Below are 25,667 nucleotides of genomic sequence, written 5' to 3' on the forward strand. Positions count from 1 at the left end.
CAAAATATCTCCAGGGTACCTCTGCTACAGAAAATCAGGTGTTTGTTATTAAGAACTGAAATAAGTTTCATAAATATTTGAAAACTTTTTTTTTAGTATCAAGAAATGCTGATGCGAATAACTCTGGACTTACTCTGCACAAAATTTGTGCATAAAACAGTATTCTTTTGAGAAGAAAATTAGTGACGATTTACATCCCTGCTTGTTAGCTGCAACCTCCATGATGCCAGACTTCCAGTGCCAGCTCAGTTTATTTTAATGCTGGATGCAGAGTCAAAATGGTGCTTCTCTATCCCATATGTACAAGGGTCAATACAGTGCTACCTCGGGTTACGAAATTAATTCATTCCGCGGCGCCGTTCGTAACCCGATACATTTCGCAACCCGAAAAGGCGCTGGAAAGCCGCTAGCCGCGGCTTCCGATTTGAATTTCGCGCCGAAATTAATTTCGTAACCCGAAAAATCTTTCGTTACCCGGAACAGTTTTTTTAAATCTAACTTTTTCGTACCCCGGAAATTTCGTAACGCGGTCAATTCGTATCCCGGGGTACCACTGTACTTTGAAAAGTCTTTCTGCACCATTTCTGCCTTCATTTTTCTCCTATGGTACCACCTGAAGTAGGTTGCTTCACGATGTCCCCAGTAGGGTCAGCCTTCTGAATTTTGGTTGCTATTGAGCTATCAGAGTGCTTACAAGGTAAAAAGGGTCCAAGAGGAATATGTTGTTAAAATATAATAAAAAGGAACATAGAGCTGTGAAAAATTAACCCAAATGGCTATCTAGTCTAGTTTTCTCTTCCTGGTTTCCAGTCCAATTCCTTTGGTACATTCACAAGCAGGACCTGAAGGCAACACAAGCCCGGAGAAACCTTCTTCCTCCAGTACTGAAAATAATATCTGCCTTTTATGACTGGTAGCAATTGATGACCTTATCCTCCATTGTTGGCAGGAGCAATTAACTAGATATCTGTGCATACCTCATAGGGCCATTTCATATATTCTAAAATATATGAAATCATGTTTTGCCACTCTGTTCACAGTTAGTACAGCTCCACAGTGAAAGACTGGTCCCTAAAGAGTGAAGACCTATGCTTTTCTCATGTCACTGAAAACCCAGCTGTATACTTAAAGAAAACATGTACAGTGTGAAGTAGCCCTTATTGATGCAATTTCACTTGTCAGTGTGAGTCCACTTCGGTCCTAAACCACTAATCTATGGGAATCCAAAAAGCAGGATATGTGATCTTGATTCTGTCTGCTGTTTCTCAGATGGTCCTGTACAAAGCAGCCTAGATAATCAGGGATATCCTGTGGCTTAAAATGGCATACGGTGAGAATGTGGCCAGTGTATGATGTTGAAAAGCTTTCTCTTGCTCTTTCCATTTGCTAAATAGATTTGGAGGAGGGAGCATCAACAGATACAACAAGAGTGAAGTCTATCCGGGACTGCCAACCAGACTTTGGGGGCCTTCTGAGTACCTCAGATTTGGAATGTTCTCTTTGCATACGGTCAGTTTGTACCAGAGTAGCAAGACAAAACGCTTTGGGGAGAAAAAGTTCCCTTTCTTAGCCTCATATGAAAATGGTTTAACGTTCTAGCCAGCATCCACAAGAGGAAAGTGAGATGTGATAAACAGAAACCTTGAAATACATGCAATATTTACTTTCTTCTTTAACTTTGCTTCTTTTTTTATTATTAAAGTACTACCCCATACAAGATAACAAATAAACTTGTATTGCTGGAAAGAATAAATGATTTATAATCTTATCCAGTGTTTATTCAGAAGGAAGACCCATGATGTTCAGTGGAATCTATTGCCAGATCAGTGTACATAGATTTGCAGCCTAAGGGGCTATACAGACCTCCCCAAAGGGGTGGTCTGCAGCTGCCCCTTTACTGTTTGGATCGGGGCCATGGCAACCACACACCGTGGCCCTGATCTGGCCTCTGGAGAGCGCAAAAAGGAGTTGCAAAAAGCGCCCTCAAAGCCGCGGCTTTACAATGCCCCTTCAGTGCTGCACCATGTGGATGCAGCACCGGAGGGTCATCATGATGGTGTGTACCATGTGGACCAGCACATGCCCAAATGGCACCCTAGAGGCAGAGTTAGGGCATCCAGTGTGAGAACATTGCGTCCTAACTCCACTCACAGGCCTTTGGAGGATGCAAAAAGGAGTGGCAAAATGCAGCTCCTTGCACCTTCTAAAGGGTGCCATATCTGCCACAGCATGGCGTGGTGATGTCCCTTCAGCACCATGCCATTTGGGCGCAGCACTGGAGGGCCCTCATCATGGTGCACGCTGTGTGGACCACTGCATGTCAAAATGGCTCCCTGACAACGTCATAAGGGCATTGAGCATCAAGACGCTCAGCCCTGACTCTGCCCACAGGCCAGCGCTTTTTGCCCATCTGTACAGGGCCTATGACACCTTAGTGTATCTTTTTCTGTTTAGGATATAGGGAAGTAGGTGGGATATAGGTGGGAAGTAGTGGTTAACCGAAAATAATTAACTTAAACGCATTATATGGAGCTTAGCATTAATTACTCAGAAAAATGAAAAAACTCAGTTGAGGATATATTTCTCTCCATTTCAAAGCTTGGAATTTTTTTAAAAAACAGTAACAGTTATAACTCCATGGTCCCAAAAGTAGCTACTTAGGGTTATAGCTGCTGTTTTTGAAAAATAACTTATTTTCCTGAATCTTGTATTTAACATAGTTGTGAATGTGTAAGCTGACTGTTTAATAATATTTATCTATATATTAAAAATGTTTCCAATAATTACAGTAATTTATTGCTCTGAAAACTTTTCAGAAGAGACTTCTGCTGCTCTTTCTTTCCCCTATACCAGTGGTTCTCAATATTTGGTTCTCCAGATGTTTTCTGTTTTATATCCTAGGATACCTAACCATTGGCCAAGTTAGCCAAGGCTTTTGGGAAACCCAAAACACCTGGAAGACCAAAATTTCAAACTCTGACTGTCATAACTTCCATTTCGTCCCCCAATTGCAGGCATAGGACAATTCTCCCTCTGGTTTTGAGATTTTGTTTGTGCACCCCTAGATATGAAGCAGAATGGAGATTTGGTTAAAGCCATTTTTGTGCAGACTACAGCCTTTCAGGAATCAACATTTTCTAGTTTCCTGCTCAGAGAAACTACTGGTAGATAATAGCAAAACAGATGTGGGGCATACTTTTCACACATAACTTTCTGACAACGGATGGTGCAGATAGAGGTAGTCTGTAAGAGCTATATGGGGAAAAAAACCCATGTGGAGGGGGTCCACTAAATTGTGGAGTTGGAAATGGCTGTAGCTGTCTATATGGTTCTAAACTTCTGTACAGTCCTCGGTGCTTAAGGGGATTGAAGATAGAAGGAAGATATGTATTTGTCAAGACTTGACAGGACTGCTTTGGCAGAACAGAGCGTGTTAAAGCAATGGGATGTATAACTGGGAAATCAGTCAAAGTGGAACTCCACCAGAGGGCATGTTTTAAAATTAAGATCATTATTCAGTTCAGTATGCCAGTACCTAGAACAGTTATACAACTGTTCCGTTCTCTTCAACTCTGTAATGTTTTGATGGTTTGATGTTTTTTCAGAGATAAAGCTGAGATCTTTTTGCATCCAGTCGTCATGGTATTCCTAGTTCTTATCAAGCTTGTTTGTGTGTATGTATATATGTTTGTTGCAGGTATTTATAGGATAATAAGAATTCATGTGATATCATACCAATGGACCAGAATGACCAGCTTGTTGGGTAGTCAGTTTTTGATACCAGTGTACCAAAAAGATAACAGTGATCTCTTTGGCCTGTTACAGACTGCCAAAATAAAGCTGCTTCGGGTCTCTTTGGAGGTATGCTATTTAAATGATGCATGCATCCTAAGAATCCGTAAGCTGCACCAAAGCTGTACTCCAGTGCTTAGGAATGGAGTGTGGCTTGGGAGCAACCTCCAGATTCTTAGGACCCATGCATCATGTAAATAGCATACTTCCAAAGAGACCCGAAGCAGCTTTATTTTTGTAGTCTGTAACAGGCCTTTGTTATGTTATGCAATCCTATTTATATGTGGAATTTTTTATTTGCAGAAGATCCATATTCCCTTTGTCTTGGGTATCCTTTTGAATCTAGCTAGTTCATTAGATTTCATAGTTATTCAAGGATCATAGAATCATAGAGTTGGAAGAGACCTCAAGGGCCATCCAGTCCAACCCCCTGCCATTCAGGAAATCCAAATCAAAGCATCCCCAACAGACGGCCATCCAGCCTCCGTTTGAAGACCTCTAAGGAAGGAGACTCCACCACACTCTGAGGGAGTGCGTTCCACTGTTAAACAGCCCTTACTGTCAGGAAGTTCGTCCTAATGTTGAGGTGGAATCTCTTTTCTTGCAGCTTGCATCCATTGCTCTGGGTCCTAGTCTCTGGAGCAGCAGAAAACAAGCTTGCTCCCTTCTCAATATGACATCCCTTCAAATATTTAAACAGGGCTATCATATCACCTCTTAATCTTCTTTTCTCCAGGCTAAACATACCCAGCTCCCTAAGGCTTTCCTCATAGGGCGTGGTTTCCAGACTCTTCACCATTTTAGTCGCCCTCCTTTGGACATGCTCCAGTTTCTCAATGTCCTTTTTGAATTGTGGTGCCCAGAACTGGACACAATATTCCAGGTGGGGTCTGACCAGAGCAGAATATAGTGACACTATTACTTCCCTTGATCTAGACACTCTGCTTCTATTGATGCAGCCTAAAATCGCATTGGCCTTGTTAGCTGCCACATTGCACTGTTCACTCATGTTCAACTTGTGGTCTACTTGGACTCCAAGTTCCCTTTCACATGAAGTCTCATTCAGCCAGGTGTCCCCCATCCTATATCTGTGCATTTCATTTTTCTGCCCTAAGTGCAGTACCTTACATTTCTCCCTGTCGAAGTTAATTTTGTTAGCTGTGGCCCAGTTTTCTAGTCTGTTCAGGTCGTTTTGAATTTTGATCCTGTCCTCTGGGTTATTTGCTACTCCTCCTAATTTGGTGTCATCTGCAAATTTGATAAGTATTCCCCCAATTTTTTCCTCCAAGTCATTGATAAAGATGTTGAATAGTACTGGGCCCAGGACAGAGCCCTGTGGGACCCCACTAGTCACTTCTCTCCAGGGAGAAAGGGTGCCATTGTTGAGCACCCTTTGGGTTTATCCGGTCAATCAAGGAAATTGATTGTGAAGGAAGATGAGATCCTGCCAAAGATCTATCCTCAAGTTTCAGGTCTGGCACCTGTCGCCGCAGTGACTTTGTTGGTCTGTAACCCCTTTTCTCCTCTTAAAGAGGATTATACAGTATTTCTTGGGTTGTGATGACAGGAAAGGTACCCTACTTGTTGGCCATTCCTCCACCACATGTAATGTGTGTTCAAAAATTAGAATAGCTTCCTAAAAAATTGTTGGTATGCCAGTATATTTCAGTCAGAGCATGACATTCAAATATTGTTGTCATGTGCTGAGGTATAATATGTATGTTACAAATATGTTTTCTTCTGTTATAAAGAGCAGGATTGGGCAAACTCCAAGAATCTAAAAGGGGGGGGGGGGTCTGCGTAGGCTCAACAGCCCGCAAGCAAAATCCTAAGTGGCAAAAATACTCTGGATGGCAGCACATGGGCCCTGTGGTTCCCATCCCAACTATAGAGTTTGAGGAGCAATGAGTATGTAGTATGTGTAGTACATATGAATTGAATAATAATTGAGTTGCTGTCTGCCCTTTGTTCCTGCATTCCAGTTATTTTACCACACACACACAATTTTTAAAAATAATTTCCCCTCAGCTGTCAGCCAAGGCTTTTTGTGCATATCCCAGCAGCACAATAATGGCTTCTCTCTTAGGTGTCCAAATAAATAGGTTAAGATGAGCTTTTTCTTCATCCCATCCTGTCCTCATCAGTCAAAGAAATAATGTGGCAAAATAGAGGTGAATGATGCCTGGGTGCTTTGAGGCTGCTCTCTCTATGTGTCAGGATTTGATGGCTTAACCCTAAAGCCTTGTCAACAGGCTGGTGATAGAAGGGATTTGTGTGTGTAATTAGGGATGTCTTTATTGACTTAACAAACTGGTAACTGAGGCTCATCCACATAAACGTTAGTTAAGGAATATTACTTGACCATGAGGTCAAAGTGAGGCTATGGAGAATGGATGGCAGAATGAGAAAAGGCCTGATGAAGAATGCCACATATGTCAAGGGGAAAAAACAGCTGCTGCTTATGGTGATTTATAATGTCTGTGAGTGACAAAGGCTTCAGTGCTACACTTTCTTTCCCATGAGTAAATCCTATTGGAGCAAATGGGGTGTATTTTTGAGAAGACTTATGTAGGATTGCACTATATAGTATCTTCCCCTTTTAATAACAAAGTTATTTCTAATGTGAAGTCGAAAGCTTTTATAATTTTTTGTGGCTTTTTCGGGCTATGTAGTCATGTTCTAGAAGAGTTTCTTTCTGACGTTTTGCCGGCATCTGTGGCTGGCATCTTCAGAGAATGTTTGCCTGGAAACAAGGTTTGACTACCAGTCCTGAAAGATAGCAAGATAAAGACTCAACAAATGCGAATGAGAAATCTCCCAGCAGACAATGAGCACTATCAAGCAGACATTAATCCTCTTTTGCAGACCCTCCCATCCTGAGGCCTGCTTTAGCAAAAAACCAATATACTGTACATGCAAATCATTCCTGCCTTTCCAGGTCACACAATATATATACCCAAGTCCTTTCCAGGCAAACATTCTCTGAAGATGCCAGCCACAGATGCTGGCGAAACATCAGGAAGAAACTCTTCTAGAACATACTCAGATCCCTCAGCTGCCCCTCATAAGGAATGGTTTCCAGACCTTTTACCATTTTGGTCATGCTCTTCTAGACAAATTGCAGCTTAACAATATCCCTCTTAAATTGTGGTGCCCAGAATTGGACACAGTATTCCAGGTGAGGCCTGACTAAAGCAGAATAGAGTGATACCATTACTTCCCTCAGTCTACACTTCTCTTGGTGCAGCTTAGGACTATATTGGCTTTTAAAGCAGTTGCATCACACTGTTAACTCACATTCAGCTTGTGGTCTATTAAGAATCCTAGATCCCTTCTGCATGTATTGTTTTCAAGCAAGGTGTCCCCCATCCTAAATCCGAGCCTTTCTTTTTTTTCTACCTTACATTTTTCCCTGTTGAAATTCAATTTATTAGTTTTGGTTCAGCTCTCTAGTCTGTTAAGGTCATTTTGAATTCTGATCAATGAGGCATTAGCTACCACTCTTATTGGTGTCATCTGCAAATTGGATAATGCCCTCTATTCCATCATACAAGTTATTATTATTATTAACCTTTATTTATGAAGCGCTGTAAATTTACACAGCGCTGTACATGCAATCTTTTTAGTTAGACGGTTCCCTGCCCTCGGGCTTACAATCTAAAAAGACATGACACAGAAGGAGAAGGGAGGGTGGAGGTAAAGGGTAAGAGGTCCAGCAGTTCCTCTCTACCTCCAAGGCCTGGACCAAGGCAGATGGACTGGAGGGAGGACTTGGCTTCATAATGGATGGTTAATCATTTTCCAGGGGAAATACATACTCTCAAGTAGGATAATGCATATACAGTACATAGCAATACAAGAAATGGTTTGATAAACAGGCACCAAAAGAACATCAAGTAGTAAGCGACAATTATGCAATGTCTGGGAAGGCTTCTCTGAACAGGATGGTTTTCAACTCCGTTTTGAAGCTGGTTAAACAAATGATGGTTCTTGCTTGTGGGGGAAGAAGGTTCCAGGAGTGAGGGGCAGCAAGTGAAAAGGGGCGAATCCGGGATGGGGCAGAGGAAATCCTGGGCTGAGACAGCAGACCTTGACTACCAGAACGGAGGGCCCTGGTGGGAAGGTGAGGAGAAAGAAGGTCTGATAAGTAAGGAGGGGCCGGTCCATGGAGGGCTTTAAATGTCAACAGCAGGAGCTTATACTGAATGCGGAAATGGAAGGGGAGCCAGTGAAGGGAAGCCAACACAGGAGAGATATGGTCAGAGCGGTGGGTGGAAGTGATAATGCGTGCAGTTGAACACTGAACAGAGATTAAAGGACGGAGGTGAGAAAGAGGGAGCCCAGCCAGGAGGGCGTTACAGTAATCAAGTCGTGAGATCACTAGGGCATGGACCAGGATCTTGGCAGTAGAGGCGGAGAGATATGGTCGGATTTTGGCAATATTGTACAAAAAGAATCTACAAGCCTTGGCTGTGGTCTGGATCTGAGGGATACACGACAGAGAAGAGTCAAAGATAAAACCAAGACTGCGGGCTTGCTGCACTGGTTGAATGGAAATGTTGTCCACAGAGACAGAAAAGGAGAATTGAAGGGTGGGCTTAGGAGGAAAGACAAGAAGCTCTGTCTTGGACATGTTGAGCTTCCAACGCCGATGGCACATCCACTGCGAGACAGCTGTGAGGCAAGACGAAACTTGCTGTTCAAGGCTTGGAGAAAGGTCAGGGGCGGAAAGATACAACTGGGTAAGCCAAGAGAGCTAATGAGTTTTCCTAAGGACAGTGTGTAGAGAGAAAATAGAAGGGGACCTAGAACAGAGTCCTGGGGAACTCCAACAAATAAGGGAACAGGAGAAGAAGTCTGGCCCCCTGCAACTACTGCAAAAGATCTGCCAGACAAGTAAGATCTAAACCAGTCGAGAACAGAGTCTGAGAACCCAAGGTCAGAAAGTATATCAACTAGAAGACAGTGATCAACAGTGTCAAAGGCAGCAGACAAATCAGGAAGGATGAGTACAGAGTAAAGGCAATTGATAAGTTATTGATAAGATGTTGACTGGCACTGTTTTAGGTCTACTGTTGCCCATTTGTCAATTTACCTCCATGACTAGGGGAGCCTATTTTTAGGTGGTGTACCAACTGTATTCATTGCTGGACAGAGATAGCTGGGCCATGGCCATTAACACACAGGGAACCTCATGTCTGAACTACAAGTAGTATACTCTGTGTGAGACTTTGCTTGAGTTTGGAAGCTGCAGCTGATACAGAATGTGGCAGTCTGGATTCAATAGGGTACCTTATTGCTTGTATAATATGATGGCATTCTGTGAACTATACTGCCTTCCTGTTAGGTACTGAATAGTCTTCAAGGGATTTTTTTAGTCATCAGCATTCAAGCCCCTGAATAACTCTAGACTAGGATATCTGAAAGACTACCAGTCCTCTTTACAGATCTGCATGGACACTATAGCCACCTCGTCTGGGGTCTGGGGAGATCTTGCTGGTGGTACCACCTCCCCCTGCCATTGTCTGGCAGTGGCTCACCTGAACTGAGGCTTTTCTGTTGTAGTGCTTCATTTTGAGATGGTGATCTCATTGCGATAACAGAGGCAGGATCCATTATATTTGCACAGCCTTTCCCCAAATTCTTCCTTCTGGGTTCTATACTCTCTAGACAATGAATGCTGTTTTATCACATCAAATCTATTTCTAGACAATGAATGCTGTTTTATCACATCAAATTTTTGTACAGTGCACCCGCATCATATGTGGGTGCCTTTTACGCAGCTTTCAGCTTATGCTAAAAGCCGCACAATGGAAACAAAATGGCCGCACCGCATGCATGAGCCCCATTGTTTTCAATGGGGCTTGAGCGTACGCGCTGTTTGCTTTACGCGGGGGGGGGGGAGGGAGGGGGCGGAACAGATCCTCACATAAAGCAAGGGTTCTGTCCTGGACTGCGGCCAGCAATCGCAGACATAAACTGATAAGAATGACTCAGCTTAGCAAGTGAATGTAAACACAAACCTTGCAAAGGCAGTCCTAGAAATCAAGCCGAGGTCAGGGCACTAGAAGTCACAACAATCCAAAAGCCAAGCCGAAGTCAGGATACCGGGAGACAGAGTGGTCAAAACAGTCCGAGGTCAAAGTAGCCAGAAGATAACAAGGGTCTGGTCTGAGATCAAACAACAAGGAATCAAGGTGCCAGTGCTAGCAGCAATCACACCAAGGGATCATGCAATAAACTCTGGCAAACAGTGAGTGTCTCTCCATAGTTTAAGTAAGAGAAACTCTCCCCCGTGCCACCTGAGGCTGGTTGGCTAATTGCCTCTCAGCAATCCTTTTGGATCTGCGCCTGCAAGCACTCTCAGCCCTTCTCTCTAGGAACGTAGACACCTCCAGGCAAGCTTCCTCCTCAGAGTCACCACTAGGCTGTTGCACCATAGGAGGCCCCTCTCTAGCACTAGGACCTGGTTGGGCCTCCTCTTCAGGGTCAGGGAGAGTACAGCTGGGACCTGGCAGAGCAGGATTGCCACCTGGTGTAGCCTCAATCAGCTCTTGCTCTGGAGGAGGCTCATCCTCCTCCTCATCCTCCGAGAGCTGATCTTGGCTGGCCATGACAGGTGCACCGTAAACTGATTGTGTGTATGCATGCACATCTTCAAGTTTCTGCTGACTTACAACAATCCCATTAATTTTACAGGATTTTAAAAGGAAAGGACTACCTAGTAGTGGTTTGCAATTGCCTTCTTCCCAAATATAGCCTACAATACTTGATCTCCACTGGGTAGATTCTCCGATCTGATGTTTTCAGATATTGTTTTATGTTTGGATATTGTTTTATGATTAACAGTCTAGAATCATGGTGAATGAATAGAATGAACAGTGACATATGGTTGACATATAAAATGGTATGAGTTCAGAAAGCTATGATTGCTAATACCATCCTAGTTTCAGTGTCTGTTTTGATTCCTCTTCTTTAATCAGTTATCTTGTTTCATGGGACAATTCATGTCATGCCACTATGTGGTCTCTGTTCAACACACACATGGGTCTGTGCCTGTGCAGAGGCACTGTTTGGAATCTTCTAGTTAGCTGAGATTTTGGCAATTGCTTCTCCCACTCTCCCCAAATGGCATGCTCTGGCAACCATTTCCCCAGTTCTGCTTTGTCTGCCACAGTGGCTCCATGTAATACAGATCCTCTTGTCTAGCTGAGAGTTTGTTCATTTTGTGAGTCTTTTCCTTTCCCCTTTATTTATTCCCTTTGTTCATGTCATCAATCCAAATTTTTGAAAAAAAACCTTACTACATTATTCTTGTTTGTTGCCCAAGGATTATAAGGAGGACCATAGCAGACAGTGTCCCTTTCCAGTTGGGAAGTCCTATGGCCTCATGACACTTGTAGAAGCATTGCTCCTCCTACAATAGAAAGGCCTTGCTCACATAGGAGCACTCCTTGTGCCACCTTTGCTTGGGCTCCTCTCATGCTGTTTTGGACTGCCATATCTGCTTTTTACTGCTCAGGAGAAGCACAACAGAACATAGTGGTTATGATCCTTTCTCTGGGAAAACTCAGTGGCACTGGGGATTCTGCATATTGTAGTCTTAAGTGAACTTTCCCTAGTTGTGCTCCTGTCACATCAGTGATTTCCCATCAAAACCTATGCTGTCCCTGGATGTTTTGATCCCCTCCTCTCAAAGCTTATGATATTTAAATTCATGGCTAAATTTAAATGACTCATCCGCTCCAGGAGGCATCAGTTAAGTAAAAGGCCATTATTTCTGCGAGCTGAGATGATTGGGCAACTCTTTGATCTCCTGCTGAATGCTTTTCAAGGTCTGGTACATTTTCCAAATTGCTTGGTGCTGTTAGGGTAGGGAAGGCAAGTTCTATAGAAAAGCTTTTTAAATTTCTTTTTGAAGGCAGCAGGAAACTGGGTACATACACCCCTCTCTTCAAATAGTTAAGATGCAAATATGGTGCAAAGTATGTTAAACACCATGAAAATGGCATGTTGTACCAGATAATTTTATTTAGTTTGTGTTAGTGACACTAGCTCACTGAAAAGTAAACCAGAAAAGTTTCTGACTTGGTTTTCTCATCAACTCTAAGGTTTCTCTTGCCTCTGTGTCCTCCTAATTATGTTAATTCATTTTAGCTTGGGTGCAGTACAAAGCAGCTGGATACTGTACTCTTCATAAGCTTGAGCTAAGCTCTCTGATTTGTTGCAAAGGAAATCTTTCTTTCATTACTGATGTTGAGTTAGAACTAGCACAAGTTTGTGGTGACCTTCTGAGGAATAAGAAGACTTGTAGTAGTGTCTTTCTCATAGTAGGCATCTCCTCTTACCATATATAAATCTTGGGATCCCATTGCCTAATGTTAAGTGTCTGTTGGACAGGGAAAAATCATGCTTACAGTCTGCTTTAAGAATAGCTAGACATTTTTGAAACTAATACTATTCCATTTTAAGAGAGAATATGAAATTCCTAGATGTGTCTGCCATAGTTCAGTCAGACTTTGAGAAAGTTATTTTTTGTATTATATCTCTAAATTAACAGATATGTATTTGCTGTGGCTAGTGGTATATGCCTATGGCAAACACACAGTGATGTGTATTTAAAATGTCAGCTATCCAGGCAGTTGTAACTTAATCTTTCATTTCAGCACCAGCCTCTCATCTTTGAGACAGGAATGCTTTTCCGTTCATACAGGGCACATCCAGACTAATTCAAAAGTCCTGAAAGTCCCAGATTTTCTTCCTGTTCTTTCCAGTGTTATTTTGGAGATCCATACACATTTTGTATATCCCAGAATATTTTCTGTCAGCTCCCACTATGATCAAAGACATTTTATATCAGCTTCCCTAGTCAGTTTATTCTAACCCAGTATAAAGTCAGCAAAATAAGGAACAAAATGGGACTTCTCAATCACTCTGGATGCACCTTTAGTGTCTTTGTGTTTACATTTCACACACACATATCCAATCTAAAAGGATGCACTCCCATATTCAGACTTTAGAGAAATTCCTCATGTTTGGATTATAACCCCTATCCTATATCATGGCCAGATCATTTCTAAGTTCTGTCCATATGATTATAGTTACTGATTTTTCAACTACCTTTTTAAAAATCACTGTGTGTGCTTAATAAGTAGTATTCATTTTCTTCTTTTGGTTTGTTCTGCAGTCTGTTCTTTGAGCCGGTAACTACACCTTGTGGCCACACATTCTGCAAAGAGTGTGTGGAGCGCTGCCTAGACCATCGACCCAATTGCCCACTTTGCAAACAGAGTCTCCGAGAGGTAGGTAAGAGGAATCTGGCCTGCAAGTGAGCTCATAGGAAGGTCCAAATTGGTATTGTCTCTAAACTTTCTGGAGCTTTTTACTGTATGAAGAGGTAGTGAAAATGGTAGGTTCTGACTTTGCAAGTTGTCAATGGCATTCTTTGTCCTCTAGTTCCACTGTTGTCTGGGATAAATTATTAATAATAGCTGCTAACTACTAAAGTCTTCTTTATTAGGACATGATTCCTGTGTCTCTAGCACATCTGTAAATAGGGAGCTTCTGGCAAGTACATCATTATAACAGCATTGGTGGCTGCCAAAATTTTATTAAAAGCAGCACTAATTTACATAGAAAGATCCGGCATGGTGTAGTGGTTTGAATATTGGACTAGGATTCTGAGAGACAAGGGTTCAGATCTCCTCTTGGGCATGGAAACCCACTGGGTACATCTTACAATCAGAAATGACTTGAAGGCACACAACAACAAATTATTAGAGCTATCTAATGAAAGTTCTTTGGGTCATCTGATGAAGGTTCTTGGCTCCTCTCCAAGGGCTAAATCGGAATATGCTTCTGAAATGTTACCAGGTATGACTTTGCATAGATAACAGAGTTTAGAAATCATTACACGTTGAAGGCAGCAGTGGGGAGTATATAGAAATATAACTTTTCATTAAAGAGAAAACATGAAATAATGCTTTGAGTCTCTATTTAAAAGAGTCCCCTGAATCACAATGTGATTCAGACATAACATTATTAAAACGGGAAATAAATATGACTAGGATAGATAAAGATAAAGATAAAACAGTAGACATAAGGAAACAGTTGGTTTCCTGCGTACTGATTGAGTTCCCATTCTGAAACAAATTTTAAACAGCAGAAGGTATTGAGAACTGATTCTGACAATCAAATATGCTGCCCCCCCCCCCCCCCATGGTTCTTCCTTGGTTTGAGATCACATGAGAAAGCACCAGCACATAACTGAAAATATAAGTACTTCATGGGTCATCCATGTAATCTTGCTGACAGAAGGATTGCAATGGAAATAGAAACAGTCATGCTGCAATGTTGAACTGACTCAGAACATTTTGTGGAACCTGTTTGCCTACAAATACCCACTAAAGGAACTTTAAAACCAATTTTATTGAAACGATTGTTTTTCTTCCCTCAGTAAAGTATAAATGTTTCTATACATGGGTTTGAATAACCTCTCTCTTTCCATCCAGTTTTGTGTTTTCTAGAGCTACAACTATACAGTAGATTTTGGCTTATTTACATTAGGGGTATGGACCCTGTGGTCTTCCAAATATTGTTGAACTACAACTCCCAACATGCCTAATCACAGAGTAGCCTAACTAGAACTGATGATAAGATTTCAAGTTCTGTAATTCTAGGAAAGGTAGAGAAAGGTAAAGAAGAAAGAGAAGAAGACTACAAACTAGATGGATAAACTCAATCCGGGGGATTGTGGGCAAGGGTTTGCAGGATCTGGCCAGGGCATCGGGGGATAGGGATTTTTGGAGATGTCTCATCCACGGGGTCACTATGAATCAGAACCAACTCAAGGGCAGCTAACAACAATAAAGTAGGCTATAAGTTCTTATAGTGACCTGGGCTAGAGCCTAACATGTTTGATCAAGTCACCACCAAATAGATGCCGTATTGCATAATGTGTTTCAATTTTTGTATGGCCTTTGACAACTTTTATGTGTGATGTTGTCATTAAATAATTTATCCTGACATTTCTGAATCCAAGCCTTGATAGTTGAGTCTAGTGAACTTTTCCTGAGCGTTACAATGTTTGCAATTGCTGTAGCTGAAGAGTGTAAAATATTTTTCCAAAATGGATTAAAGGTCTGTTGGGAAAATATTTAGAATAACAACTATTGGAGTTTGGGGGATATCTTATTTGGGTATACTGTTTATTTCTCCAAAGAATTTGTTTTGAAAGATGTCTTTACTATATGACAAAACTTTTTTTTAAAGAGAGAAACAAACAATACACCATGATCGATATTTACTTATTCCATAAGTAAGTTAAGTTACGCAATTAATTAACTTCTCATGCTTTTTAAAACAAAATGTACACATCTCTAATTTCTTCTAGTATCTGAGGGCTGGAAAATATAACATCACAATTCTGCTGGAGGAGCTCATGAAAGCTGTTTTCCCTTCACAACTGGCAGAAAGGAAACTGATTCACCAAGCTGAAATGGCAGAACTTTCCAAGTAAACAGATCTTTTTGGAATTGTGTATTTGGTGTGTGTGTCTGTGTGTGGTGGAGGAGGAGGAGGGAGATGTCATTTCAATGTACTTTGAAGGAACACTTTCAGCATGCCCACATTTGGCTATTTAGAAGTGTATCAATTTAATTCAGTGGGATTTACACAGATATCAGATTGACTTGGATTGCAGCCTCAAAGGACCATGTCCTAGGACTTTTTCACATGGGGGAATGTATCACCGTCCTGAATGAAGAAGAATGTGGGGCCAATTCACAAATGGATGAAATTATGTACTACCTTATCACACGCAATGCAAAACACAGCAGCCATTCGAAAGAAAGTAGTGCCAATGCAAATAAATTCATCAGATCAATCAGCTTCTCTCTTGCGAATTAGAATGTTTGCGTGTGCACAGGGAGGATCGGATCGCATCTAGATTTTACAGTTCTGGACCAAGGACATTCCCTCCCCGAGTGATAAGAAATCAGGAGGATTACTCATCTCCCCCCCACCCCCAAATCTCTAATGCCTGATAAATGGCCACTTTCCTCTTTCCTCTCTGCAGCATAGATTTTCTTCTCTCTCTCTCCTGGCACCAGTCCAGCCTGCCTTCTCTGCTGGGGTACAGTGCAGAGACTGGATAGAGGGAGAGCTAGAGCTTGGTAGGGATGATTTTCTTGTTAACATGTCCTTTCAGATAAAGGTATCATTGTTTAGATGTTTTTGTATACACACGTGGTTGTTGTTGTTGTTATCATGTCCCTTCAAGTTGACTCACACTTATGGCAGGGTTTTCTTGGCAAACTTTGTTCCAGTGACGTTTGCCCTAGCTGCCCTCTGAGGCTACCCAATTCCTCTCCTCCTCTCGGATTACAGGAAGGAGAATTGCAGCAGAAGTTCATGGGAATTGTAGTTTCTTTCCAACAGGGAGTATCCCAGGGCAGAAGTAGAGATGCATTTCATACCACCAGAACTTTAAACCGAGTGCAAATTTGCAGTAGAAGAGGATTTATGAATTCGATAGTTTACCAAAATTACCTATTTTTGGGATGACTTCTCATTGTGTTTGGATGGACACTCAGTTGCTTTCAACATCATTTGATAATCTCTTTCAAAATAACGTGAAACTCCTTGAATGACTCCTGATTGGCTTTGGATTAACCTTCCAATTTTCCTTGTGTGACAAAGTCCCTAGAGACTTTATGAAAGTATCCTGAAGAAAAAAAAATGTTGCTGAATAAGGAGATCCATATAATCTGAGGAAATATTACAAGCTAAGTAATATACAGCAATATACTAGACATACTAAATTTAGAAATGCAAATAGGTCATAGCGTCACATTGAGGTTTGAAGTTACCCATTCAAAAGCCATCTAATCCCATCCCTTGCCAATGCACAAACCCACAGCTAAAGTATCTTTGAGAGATGGCTGTACAACCTCTGTTTAAAAACCACCAGATAAAAGAGAGTCCACTTCCTTCAAAGGGTCTCTTTTCCTCTGTCAGAAACCCTTAACCTCAGGAAGTTCTAATGTTTAATAAGAATCATCTTGTTTGTAATCCATTGGTTCAAGTCTTGCCCTCTGCAGCAGCAGAAAAGAAGCTTGCTCCATCTTTCCATATGAGATACGATATTTAAAGATGGCTGTTTTATCCTCTCAATCATCTTTTCTCCATCACCTGTTTAGGACTTCACTAACTTATTGCTCTTCTTTTCTTAGATAAGTGAATCTGTGGCTCAGCACAGTTTTTTATATACTGTGTTACAGAAAACAGGCAGTGTATTTTAAAAAAAAAAAAAAACCAGTAGATTTAAATTGCTAAAAGAAATCTGTTCTGCTTATCCAATGCTGTGATAACATGATAACCTCTAACAACTGTGAGGGCAGTATTGTGGAGTGCGTGTGATACAAATGTGTTTGTGTTACAGTAGGTTGTGTGAAGCAGAAATAATTTTGCTATTAGAAATTTTGGGAAACTACTTGTGCATGGTCAGCGTAAGATAACTGTGGAGGGTCATTGACAGAGTGGAGTTTCCCCAACAGCCAATTAGAGACAGGCTGGATACAAAGGTGGGGGGCTGCCTGAGGAGTGACTATAAAAGGGGGAAGGAGCTTATGAAAGAGGAGTGTGTGTCAGTACTGTTAGAAGAGACAGAGGGGCAAAACAGACAGCCGTAAAGAGGTGGCTTAATGTCACCCTTTTGAGTGCTAGATCAGGGCTGTGGCAACCGCACATTGCAGCCCCAATCTGGCATTTTTCCAGAGCAAAAAGAAGCAGCAAAATGCCCCTCCTTTTTGCACCTGAAAAAAGTCTCCCCTTTCACCACAGCTCTTCTCCACTCCTGTGGCATGCAGCGTCTAATTGCTGTGCCACAGGAGCGTTCCCGTGCTGCTCCCCATCTGGTTGAGCAGGTAGCGTGACTCTGGCTTAGGGCAGAGTTGGGGCAAGTGGTCACCATGCCCCCACGCCATTACCAAGATGGCTCTTACTTCCAGTTTGCTTTCCCTCAGAGAAAGTAAGGGGAGACTAAAATGAAGACAGATGACTGGAATACTGGGAGCCCATTCCCAAGTCACTTACGTAAAGGGGTGTGCTAGGGAAATTGTTGGGGCCAACAATATTGAGACTGAGGGTTAAAAGGATGCTTCTGGGTTAAAAGAAAAACCTTAAAGCATAGTAGGAAAGAAGAACCCCATGGTCAGTGTGGTGGGAGTCATCACAAGAACTTTGAGTAATTTCCACAGTGGGCATACTTCTCTCTCTTCTTTTTAAAAACCAGCTGACACTGCACTGAGATATGTTCTGGTTGGTTATTTGCTCCACCAGCTGCCTCACTTCACCATTCCTTCAGGGCCATGCCTCTTCTCCCTCAGAGGCTTCCTGGCTCTGCCATCATAATTTCTGATAGCCCTTTTGATGGCCCTTCCCCCCAAAATGAGATATTAACATTTACAGTGCTTTATAAATAAAGGTTAAATAATAATAATAATAATAATAATGATAATAATAACAATAATAATAATTTCAGTTGCCATTGGTTCACACCACCTACCACATTTGACTGCTGCTTTGGGGTAACCCCTTTCTGGGGGAGGTGCTGAGTGACTGGCAGCACTCTAGTTATAGCACTAGTAGATTCTCATGTGGTGATGGTGGCAAGGTCAGGCAGGGTTCCAAGGACAGGAAAGGCACAGGGAATTTAACTATCAGCCCCATGAGGCCTGTCTGAATAGGTAGACTCTGACCGTTTCCCAGGTATGCCAGGTGTCTGGCTTATACTCAAGGGATTTCATGTCTCAAAGGTGTGAACCAGGCCTAGATTAACCATTAAGCAAAATAAGCATGTGCTTAGGGCAACAAGGGAAGCAAAGCATCACAGAAAAATGTAACAATAAGAGTCAGTCATGCTGATGTTATGAAATAATTGTAGAAGACAATATTGAGCGTGCCTTTCCAAATGTAGACATATGCTTTCATATATTTTTAACAGTCATGGCCACAAATTGCTCATTTGAGTATTCATTTTCTCAGTTGAAGTATATTAAAAAAATCCCAGCACAACACCTATGCAACAAGGTAGGCTGGATGCCTTATCTCTACTAAGCAATAGAAGCAGATATGTTATGTAAGATTTGTCAGGGGGTTTTGCAGTTAAAAAAGTAGGATAAAACTTTTCAAATATAAATAAAATGGAAGTATACAATAATAAACATTTTGTATCATACTGTAGATATTGATTCATTTTGAAAAATAAAATTTTATTTTATTATTATTTATATTTTGAATTACTTATATATTGGGGGCACCAAAATTTTTAAGTACTTGGGGTCTCTAAAGGTCTTTATCTGGCCCTGGTGGGAAGAAGGTTTAGAATGAAGAGGAATGAAGATGTTCCCCATTCAGCTCTTATCCTTGGGCAGGTACAGCAGTTCACAGACACCTAGATTCATTTTCTGTGAGGGCTGGTGTGCTTCTGATACCTCAGTTGAGATTTAGAGTTTACCCTGTGTGGGGCTTCTCCTTCTATCCTGTGTTATTCTTTGTCTGTACTGAGAATATGTAACCATGCTGCTTCCTTCTTCTTTCTGCAGCCTGACCAAGAATATCCCCATCTTTGTCTGCACAATGTCATTTCCTGGCATTGTGTGTCCCCTTCATGTGTTTGAACCTCGTTATCGCCTCATGATGCGGAGATGTCAGGAGACTGGCACAAAGATGTTTGGCATGTGTATGTACGAGCATGGGAAAAGGTGAGTGGCAAGGGCGGAGGGAGTAGGTTTTGGCTCGGCTTGTCCCTGTATTTGGGCAGGTCTTCTACTTTAATTGAATCATGCAGTTTCAGGACAGCTCAGTACTCAGAACAACTTCCCAGAAATTTAGTTCTTACTCCCACTTTCTGCTTTGCCATTTTTATTTGTGGTTGGAATCAGAATTTCTGCCTTTTGTATTATGGAAATCCTCTGTTCCACCCACTCTTTCTGTCTCTTTCCTGAAATATGCTTATGGATAAAATAATATGTAGTCTGGGACTGAGACTGGAGGAGCTCTCCTGTGTGGCACAGCAGTGTGGGCAATGTACTGTGGAACGAGGTGGGAAAGGGCCTTTTCTACTGTGGCACCCGGGCTGTGGAATGCTTCCCCTTGGAAGCCCAGTTGGTACCAACACAGATTCCATTCTGGTACTCAATAAGAATATGGCTTGTTATTGAAGCCTTGTGGACCTAACTGATCTCTTTTGTGTTTACACGTGTGCATATTTTAAAATTTCTATTAAACTGTTCTAATTGGCTTTTACTTTTAACTTGTCCAATGTTTGATGTGCTTTAGCCTGTTTAATTATTTTACAGTTTTAAATTGTTTTTATTGTGTCATGCCTTGTGATCCCATCATAGATATGAACACAAATAAATAAATATCCCTTGACATTGCAGTATACGATAGATAGATAACAGACATATAGCGACTGTGACTTTTGACCCTACTATGTTATACTCAGTGCCAGTTCCATCTCCTGACATTCCTGATTGAGATAATGTGATGCTCATGCAAAGGTTCATGCTTTGCAGATACCCTCCCCACTCGCACACTAATATCAAGGGGTGGGGCCAGGAAACACAGTCCCTCTTCGGGTTCCAAGTGTTAGCTCTGTGAACTTGTGAACAGGACATGGGACATTATTTTGGACCATTTAGTGGTCCTAAAGATATATCGTGGATCATTGCCTATCTAGTGATGGTGTGCATGTGTATCAAATATTGGAATCCACAAGTGGCTGAAGAGGTCAGAGTGGTACTTTCCTTGCGAGATCATTGAGCATTTGATAATGAATGCATATATTTTTGAGTTGGGGATTTTCCAGTATGAAGTGATTATGTTACCTTTTTTGGATAAGTCAGGGTGGCAGTCCTTCAAAGCAAAACATGCAGCCACCTGTCTTATTCTCTCTCCTCATCCTGCTTGAAAGAGAATTATGATTTCCAGTTTCATAAAAAGCTTTATAACTGAAAGTCTACAGAGGGTATATATTCTGCAGCACCATTTAAAATATATAGCCCAAACCCTATAACCTCTTGTTGCCTGTAGGAGAGTCCCTATCACCCTCCTCCCCTGTTGAATTTAATGGCATGCCAAAAACATTTGGTGTTGGTGCAGCAGAGTTATAAAAATGCATTTCTACCAATAAGTATGGTGTAGTGGGGCACACACTTTCTGAAGGGCTTTTTTTTTTTTGCACCTATAATGACACTTAGGTGCCAAGTATAGGTGGTGAGGGATGGATGTGGCTTGTAAGAATTGGCACTGTACTCACCAAGGTTTGCTGCTCCTGGTCTTCAGAATCGATAATAGCCTAGGACTTGAGTAATCAAAAACATAAAAGCTGACTAATGTTTATATCCTTCTCAATTATGTTTTCTTCAATCATGTTTCAGTTTTGCTGACTATGGCTGCATGTTGGAAATTCAGAAAATAGTGTTTCTGCCTGACGGACGATCTTTAGTAGATACTGTTGGCAAGCGAAGGTTCCGAGTTCTGAGACGTGGGCACAGGGATGGGTACAACACAGCGGATATTGAGTACTTGGAAGATGAGAAGGTGAGCAATCCATGGTGAGCTGTCCCAGATTGTAGCTACAACTTCATCAGGCAACAGTGCACTGTTGTTGTTGTTGTTGTTGTTGTTGTGTATTTTCAAGTGAATTCTAACTTTTGGCAATGCCATCATAGGTTGGTGGTTGTTTTTTTTGGGGGGGGGGCAAGATTTATTCAGAGGCATTTTGCCATTGTATTCCACAGAAACTGAGTCAATGCGATTTGTCTCAGTGGATTGCCATGGCTGAACTTCTCTTTGAACCTTCGTCTCCTAGAATCCAACACTCAGTCCACTATACCATGCTGGCTCTCAATAAAAATAGTAGACTATTGAGGTAATGAAGCTTGGCATGTCAGAAAAATCATATGTTCAGGTAACTTACCTTGGGTAGTGAAGTGCACATATGTATTATGTCACAAGTTATGTTGCACAGACAGATGCATCTTTTTAGGACAGAAGAGATGCAAAGCAAACAAGTTGCTATCAAACTGCCTAATGATTTTAACTATCTAAATTTAACTGATTAAATGCTACACATTTTACTTGGCTAACCAAAGTGCTTTTTTGAAATATTGATGGGAAAGGGCTAGCAATGATATAAACAAACTTTTCTATTCATTGTTTGTCATCAATTTATTTAATTTATATTCTTCCTTCTGTCCACAATGGAGCTTCCTGTTAGAAGAAGATATCCCTGTTTAAATATGTTCAGAGTATCATATTAACAGTCAGCATCATTGCTGAGAATTGGTCCCTGTTGGTTAATTTGTTTACACTTTAGTTGATTGCTCTCCTGTGGATACTTTAATCTGCAAAAATATGGAAGGTGATAGCTTTTATCTATTCTGCTTCCATTGACAACCATGTAAGACTCTTCTTCAGGCAGCTGATGTAACAAAGGATTACATAAACTGCCTTATGATAAACATTGAGATGATACAGAGTCACTAATGAGAATTAGCTGATACTCAGGCTATTTTGATCAGGAGTGCCCAGGCACCTGCAGGTCATCAAAGAAAAATTCAGTTAAATAAAAGGTGCCACTCCACTTGCTTTGTGTTTCATGTTTTTTGGCACTTGGATAGCATCATCACTTTATATGAAGTCACATGTGCATATTTAGCTTTGATCTGTCTTTGTCTCCATCACTTTGTTTTATGCTCAGTTTATGCTCACCCTCCATGCTTCAATTTCATACTCTGTCCTTGACTCTTTTTATTTTCTACTTCTTGTATTTATTGACCTCTTGGTACAGGTAGAAGGAGAAGAACTGGCTGAACTTCAGAATTTGCATGACTATACATACCAGTTAACACAGAGATTTTATGAAGATGGTGATGCCACCTCCAGACGACTTTTGATGCACCACGGACCCCTTCCTGAGAAGGAGGAAGATATACAGGTATCAATGCATGTTTGTTTGTTTGTTTATTTATTTATTTATATCCCGCTCTTTTCCCAGGACTGGGACTCAGGAACCTAGAAAGGACAGCTGCCTATGTTCTAATGACATACTGTGCTTTTCACACTGTTGAACTGGCTGTTTGTTTTTGTTGTTGCTTACTGCCCTCGAGTTGACTTTGACTCATGGTGACCCTGTGTATGAGACATCTCCTCTTCCTCTCTGCTCAGGTCCTGTAGCCTTAGGACTCGGTCTCTTTGATTTTGTCTAACCATCTGGTGTTCCTCCTATCTTTCTCTTGCCTTCCACCTTTCCTAGCATCATTGCCTTTTCTAATAATTTATTTTTCCTCATGATGTGGCCAAAGTATGAAAGCCTCAATTTAGTTTTCTTGGCTTCCAGAGAGAGTTCAGGCCTGATCTGTTCTAGAATCCATTTTTTTGTCATTTTGGCTGTCCACTGTATTCTCAGCACTCTTCTCCAGGGCCATATATCAAATGAGTTGATTTTCTTCCTACTGGCTTTTTTCTCTGTCTAGCTTTCACATCCATACACAGTGATGGGGAATACAATGGCTTGGACGATAATCAGTTTAGTGTTCAGAGTTACATCTTTACATGTTAAGATCTGGTCCAGTTCTTTCATAGCTGCCCTACCCATAGTCTTCTTCTGATTTCTTGACTGCAATCTCCATTCTCTGATCAATATTTGATCTAAGATATGAGTACTCTTTGACTATTTCATTTTTCTTGTTGTCTCTGATGAATTCTTGTAGATCTTCCATGGTCATTATATATAGTCAACATTAATCCAACCTTGGCACTTTCCTCCTTGACCTTCTTCAGTAAATGATCCAGGTATTTGTTTGTTTCTTCTAGTTGTATTGTGTCATCTGTGTATCTTTAGTTGTTAATGTTCCTTCCTCCTGTCTTCAGTCCTCCTGCCTCTGAGTTCATGCTTGCTCTGTGTATGACATCTTATGCATATAGATTAAATAAATAGGGTGATAATATGTATTCTTGCCTGATCCCTTTTCTGACTGGGAACCATTCTGTTTCTCTGTATTCTGTTCTAACTGCATCTTCTTGTCCTGAGTACAGGTTACTCATCAGGATAGTCAGATGTTGTGGCATTCCCATTCCACTAAGTGCAAGCCATAGCTTTGATGTAGTCAAAGGCTTTATTAGCAGTTTATATTATGGTGCAAAAAAACTACCATCAAGTAATCCTTTCAATGTAGAAATAGATTTTAAGAGCACAATTTTGCATCCTATCCTTAATCTGTTTCATGTTGCTGTTAACTCAGAAAAATACAAAAAGTTAAGATACTTCTGTACTTCCTAAGTGTTATTGAACTTAATAACACTTAATATTTAACAAAATATTACATTGTTAGTATGATTAAGAGACTCTTTGTGCTAAATCAAATTGTTAGTCCTATTTAGAGCAGATCTATTGAAGTGTTATCTCTTCTATATAAGTCACATTGATTTGATGACTGTACTCTAATTAGAACTAACAATTCAATTTAGCTCTCTAATTTTTTTTCTGCAGTGTCTGCTTAACACAACCATGTGTGTATGTGCATTCAAGCCTGTCAACTCATGACAACCCCATTAATTTCATAGTGTTTTCTTAGACAAGAAATATTCAGAGATGGATTTGCCAGTTCCCTCTTCTGAAATATAGCCTACAGCACCTGATATTTGTGGTATTGTTCACTTTTCTGTATAGTCCAGTATCCTAGCTCTACAGGCACCTGCCACCTTGGCCAAATTGTGTGGAAACTATTGTAACAAAGATGAAATAATACTCATGGAAAATGACAAATAACAACTTGATTCAGTATGATCAAGAGTTCAATTTCCACTTAGATACCAAAATAAGACATGTAAGACTTGATATTTATAAAAAGCATCATATAGTTCCCCTGGTTCTTTTATATAAGATTTTCAAGAAATTCTCCATGATCAGCAAATAGATTTTATATCCTTTCATGAAACTGTCTTATCTATAAAAACTGAAAATGTTAGTCTACTTGTTGTTTGCCACACTGGTGTGCTGGTCTCAAAAGGCAATGCAAAACTCTGTTTAGTTTGTAGTCTTTATATGTTCAGACTTTCCCAGCACAAATCTGTTTCAGGAGTTTGTTTAAAATATGAGCCACTGCAAAATAAATGAATACATACATTCAGAATCTCTTTTTCTAGAAACACAATGCTGCATTTTTCACAGTTTCCCAAGAGACCATTTATAAGTTATTGCCTGGGAACTAAGCTCTCAAAGTTTGAAGTTGCTAAGAAGGACTCTCCCGCCCCACCTCATTTATGTATCTTGTTAGATTTTCCTTTCTGTTACATGTTGCATATGTTCAGCATGTTCCCAGCAGTTTAATATTCTGCACCAAATAAATTCATAAGACGTTTTTTAAAAAGTAAACTGTAAGTTTACAGTTCTCTTTTTAAGAGATGGCTTCTAAATATAGATTGCAGTATCAGTTACGATAGTGTGTAGATCAATCATATTTATTATTGAGTCCATGGACAAACTAATTTGGACTGTTCTACTTAAATGCAAGCAGGATGACCAGGTGTCTCACTTTACAGAAGACAGTCCTCAATTTGAAGTGCTGTCCAGATTGAAAATACAACATCACACAGACTATAACTATACCAAGGCAACGATAACTATGAACTATAACCAGTTTCCTGGGTAAAGACATTTAGTCCTTGGTACAGTGATGAAAGAGACTACAGTGCGTCCTTGCCTTACGCGGGGGATCCGTTCCGGATCCCTCCGCGTAAGGCGAATTCCGCCTATGCTCGAGCCCCATTGGAAACAATGGGGCTTGTGCGCGGGTGCGCACGGG

At 40.9% G+C, this 25,667-nt stretch overlaps 1 protein-coding gene across 3 annotated transcripts in view; it reads left to right on the forward strand.

Moving 5' to 3' along the window:
* Nucleotides 1-25,667, forward strand: part of LOC149321760 (LON peptidase N-terminal domain and RING finger protein 1-like) — a 54,821-nt gene that overhangs the window by 24,850 nt on the left and 4,304 nt on the right. For 2 of the 3 annotated variants that reach the window (XM_089528111.1, XM_089528119.1), the window contains exons 6-11: nt 1,395-1,509; nt 12,980-13,094; nt 15,185-15,306; nt 19,398-19,556; nt 21,237-21,399; nt 22,652-22,798. In XM_089528111.1, the coding sequence (XP_089384237.1) occupies nt 1,395-1,509; nt 12,980-13,094; nt 15,185-15,306; nt 19,398-19,556; nt 21,237-21,399; nt 22,652-22,798 (821 nt within the window). Of the gene's footprint in view, nt 1-1,394; nt 1,510-12,979; nt 13,095-15,184; nt 15,307-19,397; nt 19,557-21,236; nt 21,400-22,651; nt 22,799-25,667 lie in introns of those variants that run through there. The other variant, XM_089528129.1, reaches the window with a different exon arrangement.

The sequence above is a fragment of the Sceloporus occidentalis genome, unplaced genomic scaffold, assembly GCF_023333645.1.
Source record: "Sceloporus occidentalis isolate IW3139 unplaced genomic scaffold, rSceOcc1.0.p SCAF_1, whole genome shotgun sequence".
Classification (NCBI taxonomy): domain Eukaryota; kingdom Metazoa; phylum Chordata; class Lepidosauria; order Squamata; family Phrynosomatidae; genus Sceloporus; species Sceloporus occidentalis.